The sequence below is a fragment of the Nicotiana tabacum genome, chromosome 17, assembly GCF_000715075.1.
Source record: "Nicotiana tabacum cultivar K326 chromosome 17, ASM71507v2, whole genome shotgun sequence".
NCBI classification, from domain to species: Eukaryota; Viridiplantae; Streptophyta; class Magnoliopsida; order Solanales; family Solanaceae; genus Nicotiana; species Nicotiana tabacum.
Genome location: NC_134096.1, coordinates 57,381,092 through 57,388,742, shown reverse-complemented (window position 1 = coordinate 57,388,742; position 7,651 = coordinate 57,381,092). Strand labels below are relative to the sequence as shown.

The window sequence follows — 7,651 nt, the reverse complement described above, 5'->3', positions numbered from 1 at the left end:
CTTCAAACACAAGAATTGATGGAACATCGTGGTCACCTTTACCAGCTCCATCTGTTTCACTTTCCAGCTGGAAACTACCATGGCCGAGTGGGTGGGTGAGAGAGATCATAAGAGAAATTGGCGGGAAAATGAGGAAATAAAGGGTTTTTAAAGTTTAATAATTGACCAATAAATGTTAAAAAGGCCCCACCCTTCTTAACCCACTTATTTAGTCATTTTCCAAACCAATTTAAATTGAAAAAGAAAATAGGAGGTCAAATGACTTATTCAAGTTTTTTAAGGTCTTTATGACAATTTTTCTCGAGCTTCTTCGTGGTATTGAGAGTTCAATATAGACATTATCCAGATGTAAACAAGCTTGCTAACTAGTGTTTTCTACTTAATACTCCGTAGTATTTTTACTTTTCCTATTTCATCAGGAATCCTACTTTTCTTACATACAAGCAATATAACTTTATCTGATTATTCAGTTCGAATCCTTGCAAGAACAAGATATCCTACAGCTTATTGATATTCCTCTGAGGCTCTGACCATTCAAAAAGTTATTTCACGAGTGCACACTAACTATATTCACTTAACAGTTAGGTTATAGTAAGTTTCTTTTTCCACATTAAAGTGTTTGAATTTAACTAGTTAAACAGTAAATTTACTTAACTTTACTTACTATAACAGTTAAGTCCCAAAAACAATTCGCATGAAAGTAACTGACCCACAATGCCGGCCCAAGGGGAGGCAGCTAAAGCAATTGCTTTAGGCCCCTAATTGAAGGCCCCAATTTTCATTATTAATTAATTTTATATTATTAAAAAAATATTATAAAAAAGATACTAGATTTATGTTTTTTTCTTTTTGGATATAAAAGTTATTTAGAAAAAATAGAGGTTATTTAGATAAATACTTGAATTTCATAATAAACATACAATATCGCAAAATAACAGTTTGATGATGAAATTAATAATAAAAAAATAAAAACAAAATCTCTTGTAATATCTTTTTAAGTAAATTATTTCTTATAAAGAGTATATCAAATCATTTTTTTTTAATTCAAATAAACTTGAACTCTTACAAATGTATAAAATTATTTTAAAATCTATTTTAATAGTATAAAATTATGATCATTAGATGTGAGAACTTATAAAAACGTTTTCTTAACTATAGATATTTCTTATTAAAAAAATTCGAAACCTTGGTGAGTAGAGTTACTAGATATCTTCAATGGTGGAATCTAGCAGGTAACCGAGTGAAGGGCCAAAATACATACAAGGCGGTCCATAAAACTATTATTAATAACAAAAAAGAAAAAATTTCATAAATATATACAATTTTATTAAATACATTTTGGGCCTTTTCTTAACGTTCGATTTTAGGCCACCAATTTCGTTGAGCCGCCACTGCTGACCCGCAATGATAGTAATTGAAGTCACTAAATATGTTTACTATAACGATAAAACTTATCCACTATTATTTTAGTAGTGGATAATTTTTGGTGACTTTACTATTATTTATAGTGCATCTTGAAGGAATGTGAGGTAAAATTGTGTAAATAAAACCTAATGTGATCCAATTGTTCCACGGACATCAAATATAGCAAAACCTTAGTGTGCCAGAATGCCCTTTTAACACTACAAAAATGATTATTTGCTTTGCATGGTTGGACATTGAATTTCTTTTATGTCTCTACTATTTATGTCTCAATACACAGAGGCAAACCTAGGATTTTTATGCGATGAGGGCACTATTATTTTTTTATCGCTGCCCCTTAAAGCCTTTTTATTGTTCATGGTGTCAAACTATTTATATAATCATTTTTAACGTATATACACAAACATATATAAGATTTCTGCCGAAATTTACAGAATCTGATGACCACTCAATGGTACAAGTAGGTCCACCTCTGCCAATAAATGGAGCAATGGAAGTATGGAACGAGGATTCTATTTTATCACCAATCCAATTTTTGTTTTTCTTTTCTTAAAAATAAATAGGTCTTTTTACTTGTATAACTTAAATGTCTCATATTTTCTTGTTAAGCCGTATTGATTTGACTCTATAAGCGGAAAAGGTCGTGAGATTTGTCGGTGCCTCTGCTATTGAAAGGGAGTTGAGCACTCCGACTCACTAATGCCGGTGAACAAAGAGTGAGCAGAACAACAATCCGTACCAAGTTTTATGGTCTAACTCTAGTGGTATCAATGGATTCTTCTACTCCAGTCTAACTCGCTCTCTGCTCTCCGAAAGTAAAATCTTCCAATGTGATAGAACAAAATTTAGAAGGAAAAAAACAAAGAATCTACCCAAGTAGAAGCCCATCCAACCACTTAAACTGGAGGTATAATGTATGCATAATTTATGTATTATATGTTAATATGTGTATAACTATGTATAATGAATGTATAATCTATGTATATGGCTAGAAAAAATAAACAATAAATATGGTCGGCTATTTGTGTAAAGATCCCTAATATTTTTATGTAGAAATATATAGATGAGGCTTTAGCTATAAAAGCTCTTATTGGTGGAAAATATACCTTTAACAGAATATTAATTCTCTACTCACTATATTCTCATTGTTTCCGATGCAACACACGAATTTATAAGCTATCAAAAGCGTTAAAATATATTTAAGACACATCCACTATGTAAAAATCAAAATAAACTGAGCAAAGAAAAGATTGTAATTTTAACGTCCACAGTGTGTCAGAGCCTTTGAAAAAATAATTGATGATTAAGGTTAAAAGAGAATGAAATGGGTCAATAAGGCAATCCCTAGTTTTCTTCAAACTTTATTGTTTCCGGAATTCCTAACCCAAGAGAAAAAGCTAGGGACTAAGGGCTCGTTTGGTTTGACAACAAGTTATGCTAATGAGATTAATTATGTTGGGATTAGTTATATTAGAATGAATTTCTTATTGACTGTTTGATATGTTGTATTAATCCTGAGATTGTCAAACTGCTTTAACCTGAGATAAATTATCCTGAGATTATTATCCCACTTTCTGGTAAGTATAAGTTATCCTGCAACTATTTTTAATCATGAGATAACTTATAACATGATTAATAACAAAATAAGAGATTAGGCGATACTAAATTTTTATTCCAAGATTATTTTTGTTTATCCATTGTACCAAACAACCCCAAAGATTTTTATTAGTCCTGCAAACTTAGGTTAGAATAACATTAATTTTTAAAACTTTTTACTTTATTTATTTAAAACAAACAGTATTGGTTTCAATTTTTGGAATACCCTTTTCAAAAATATCTAAGCTAAACAGATAAAGAAGTGATTGAAAGACGCGCTAAGCTTAGTACCCAAACTCCTGTCTTTCCATTTTCTGTTACTCCCACTGTAAGTCTGCAAGGTTCGTTTGGTAGGGTGTATAAGAATAGTGCGGAATAAAGTGTATTAGTAATGCAGAATTTAGTAATGCAGAGATTAGTAATGTAGGGGTTAGTAATACAAGCATTAGTTATGCAGATATTATTTTTTATATACCGTTTGGTGTGGTGTATTAAAAATTATAATGCATTATATAATTTTAAAGAAAAATAAATGTTTACAAAAATGCCCTCCACATTCTCTAGCTTTAAGTGACTTTAAGGATGATTTTATCTTTAACCATACTAATGCATGCATTAATAGCTTTGGTATTACTAATGTTATTATTTTCTATGCATTAATTATACATAGGATAGTACCAAGTATGATGTATAACTAATACAAATATTAGTTATATATAGGTTGAAAAAAATATAACAAACAAGATATTAGTAATGCACAGAGCTAATACTTGTATTATTTTTTCTAATATCTCCTACCTAACGACCCCTAACTATAAGAATTTGGGGACGCTTCAGATTGACTAATATCTTTTGCTGGTAATTCCTTAACTACATTGTCCATTATTTCTTCGATTCTACTTCCTCCGTTATCATTTATGTGAACTTGTTTGACTGTGCACGAAATTTTAAAAAAAAATGAAGACTTTTAGAATGTGTGGTCCTAAACAAGTTAAAAAGGGGCCAGAGTATTTGTGTGGTTATTAAAGCTTGTTATTAATTGTAAAATTATAAGTTTCAACAAAATTATTTTCAAATTTAAAAAAGTATCATTCTTTTTGGAACAGATAAAAAAAAACAGGTTCATATAAACTAAACCTGATGGAATACTTTATTTCAATTGCATTTATCTCGCGTTTAGTGTTGTGTCTTTTTCACTAAAGGGTGAATTTTAACATTCACACGAAGAATAGATATTTTTCCAATTGAAAAAGAATTGACAAAGATTTCGGATTGATGAAATGGGACAACCGATTGACCCATATCTAGATTCCTTGCATGCTTAGGAGTAGGTTTGACGTTAAGCAGAGAAAAAAAGTGGCAGTAGACAAACAAAGGTTGGTCCCCATACTTTGAAAATTGACACTTTAGTATTTCCATTAATAGCCCCCATCTGCTATTTTTGACCTGTGAATGTGCACCAACAATTTCCAGATTTCAGTCCTCCTATCTTCTCAACTACTACTAGTCTTAACATACAACCAACTGTTTTGCTATAAATTCCATGCCAAAGTACAAACAAACTCACAGGGCGGATTTATAAATGTATTTACGGGATACTTGATCCCATAATCTCTTCGTAAAATTAGATATGTTATGTACATAGTTTCTAAAATTGGTATAATATTATTTGTTGACACTCATATTCTATAAAGTTTGAATTGAGTTATTAACCCGGAGGTATAGGGATCAATTTCCCCTACTTATATTTTTTCCTCTTTATTTTTTAGCTGCAATAGTAAAGTAGAAAACTAAATTTTCCAGCTGCCAACTTCTACTCTTTCTCTTGCCTCATAGTCTTTCCTTCTCTTGGTCAACCGTCCCAAATACGAGTCCCATTTTTTGTCTAATACTTTTCATCAACCATTTGGACTATCCAAAGAAAAAAAGCGAAAAAGCTAGTAAGTTATATAAAGAAACTGATTGCATGTAAGTTGTAACCCCTTTTTCCTTTTTATATCTTTCATTTGATTATTCACAGATCCATTATCACCCAACCTCCGGTTTTAATAATTCTTTGTTCTTTAAAGATAGTGTAATGAGATTTTGACACTTATAAAAATAAATTAACGTGCTATAAAAGATTATTTCAAGTTATTATTTATGACATGATAGTATGAAAAATGTTATATTGTCTATAAAAAGAAGTTTAAACTTCTTTTTTCCTGCGCGTGAATTGGTTTAGTCCACTATAACTGATTAAGAAACATAACGCAGATAACCTATTACTGCATATGTTTCATTTTACAAAACATTTTTTATTTTTAGTCTGTTTAAAAAAAGAATAACACTTTTATATATTTTGAAATTATTTTTAACTTAAACTTTTCATTTTACCCTACTAGATAATCATATAACCATATAAATATCATGAAAATATTTAACACATAAATTCTAATGGTACTTTTATTATGTAACAAAAGTTTTTGTTTCTTTCTTAAATATATTCATGCTCAGCCAAGTGCCAAATCAAATAAAATGATAGGAAGGGAGTTGTAAACTATTTTGCTGAGATATGCACAACTGTTTCTTGAGATGAATCTCCTTTTGAGATAGAACTGATGACTCAACAAGACTCAACTAGTCATACAAATAAGCTCTAGTTTACATTTATCACCCTTTTTCTTTTGCAGGGCAATTATAACCAGTCATCATTGCCACAATTTGATCTAATTAGGAAGACTCTAAAATGAGACTACTTGTTTCTGCAACAGAAAGGGAATGGTTATGCTCGCCCTCGTACGTAACTACTAGCATCGTTGGTTCATCCAAAGCTCTCTCAACATGTTTACGTGCTGGACAGCCTCTCACACTACTACATTTGTAGTATGCCCTGCCATAATTTAGCAACAGAAACTATGTTTAGTTTTAAGAACTGCACAAGAAATTATTGGGAACTAGGAAGCAAAAAAGAACCCAACAAAGGAGTTGCTAACAGTATAAAAAATCTCTTAAATCATGTACCTTGGATGTGGAGATCCTTTAATTGGTTTTTGTCCATATTTCCTCCATGAATATTCATCAGGTGGGATGTCTGACATCTTCATGCTTATTGCTGCAACTCTTTCCACCCTTTTAAGTCTTAATTTTCTGCTTGAACAGATCAATTAGGAAACAATAGTAGTAGTAGTAATAGTAGTTCATTATATATTGCATGCTGATGAAACAAAATACTAAAGGAGAAGAATTAAAGATTGAAGGTGGTTACCTTCTCTTAGAACAATGGCATCGACCGGAGGATCCACTACACTTGCCGGAGAGACCGTTCTCCGACGAACAGCACTTTATTTTAAAGGAAGATGAAGTCGACAAAGGAGGCTTTCCAGCAGAAGAGAGATTTGAAATCTTGAAAGATGAACTCTCTGTTTCCCCTGTTAACGTTGACATATTAAACGAATTTGAGCGAGAAATATCTTGACCATAGGAAAAGTTAATGCTCTTTTTTGTGGCCAATTCTTGTTTTTCAACAACCCCATCTCTTGGATTTTGAAAGAATTGGTGATTATAAAGCTCATAGGCAACTGGAGGAACTTGTTGAATTGGAGTTGGACAATAAACTTTAGCATCAGTAAAATCTTTCTTGATTTTTGGAGGGGAAGTAATAGGTGCTCTTCTGAATCGAGCATGGCCAGTTCTGGTTCTACCCAGAAGAGAAATTACGTTCTTGAACTTTGTAACAGCTGCATCAGCAACTATTTCAATCTCCATAGGGGAATTTTCTTGTTTTAAGAAAGAAGATAAATTCCCCTGTTTTTGCTGTTGTTGAGACTGACTCTGAGTTTGAGACAACAATTTGAGGAGTTTTTCGACGCTCTCAAGCCCAGAGGCAGCTTCTTGAACCACTGCCTTTTCTTCTAACTTTGTATTGAAGATAGTACAATTATTCCTACTTGTGTTTCTGTAATCCAGCATGAGCTCTACAGCCATCTCTGTTTACTTGGCCAAAAGAAAGATTAATCAGATGAGGGAGAAATAGATATACACAGAGGGAATATGAAGAAGAAGAGGAGAGCTTTGATTACGGATCAAAGAGATGCCATTGGCGAGGTTAAAAAGATAGAAGGGAAAGACAGAGGTGATGATAAAGTAAACAGTAGGTCACTGACTTGTCAGTCTCCTCTTATCGTTTGGTTGGAGGATTAGTAGAAAAAGTAATTTGCTACTCCAAATTCCTATGACAGTTTTTATAATTTGTTTTAATTTAAAAATAATTTATATATATAAAATTTGAACATTTTAAGTTTTAATCTCTTATACTATTTGTAACGATATACTCATATCTTACTAGGGGTGGGCATATTTCGGTCAAAACCGAACAAACTGACTGAACCGAATTTTTTTTTATTTTGGTTTCGATTTTTTCGGTTTAAAATTTTAAAATTTCGGTTTTTCGGTGATTAAGTTTTTTAGTTCGGTTAACCAAAAAACCAAATTATTAGCATATAAATTTTTTAAGTTATATATAAGCTAAACCCATAGGTAATAAATTAATACTATTAGGTCCAATCCATCAAAGACCCAATCAAATTAAGTAAGTCTATCAACTTCCCAATTTTAAAGACTTTCACTCTATTAAAACTTCCACAACATATAT

General features: G+C 31.5%; 1 protein-coding gene across 1 annotated transcript; it reads right to left on the bottom strand.

The window, feature by feature from the left end:
• Positions 1 to 5,560: 5,560 nt before the first annotated feature.
• On the bottom strand, positions 5,561 to 7,173 carry LOC107772286 (putative WRKY transcription factor 15). Its single transcript, XM_016591785.2, has 3 exons — positions 6,266 to 7,173; positions 6,022 to 6,147; positions 5,561 to 5,890 (listed from the first exon to the last, which is right to left on the bottom strand). The coding sequence occupies exons 1-3, from the start codon at positions 6,982 to 6,984 to the stop codon at positions 5,731 to 5,733; spliced, it is 1,005 nt and encodes a 334-aa protein (XP_016447271.2). The 5' UTR covers positions 6,985 to 7,173; the 3' UTR covers positions 5,561 to 5,730.
• Positions 7,174 to 7,651: the final 478 nt, after the last annotated feature.

What these genes read in the sequence shown, in the direction of transcription:
- LOC107772286 (XM_016591785.2), bottom strand. Translation starts at nt 6,984, where the DNA reads ATGGCTGTAGAGCTCATGCTGGATTACAGAAACACAAGTAGGAATAAT. An exon ending in TGCCATTGTTCTAAGAGAAG is followed by an intron (nt 6,148 to 6,265) that starts GTAACCACCTTC and finishes CTGTTCAAGCAG; the next exon opens with AAAATTAAGACTTAAAAGGG. An exon ending in AAAGGATCTCCACATCCAAG is followed by an intron (nt 5,891 to 6,021) that starts GTACATGATTTA and finishes AAATTATGGCAG; the next exon opens with GGCATACTACAAATGTAGTA.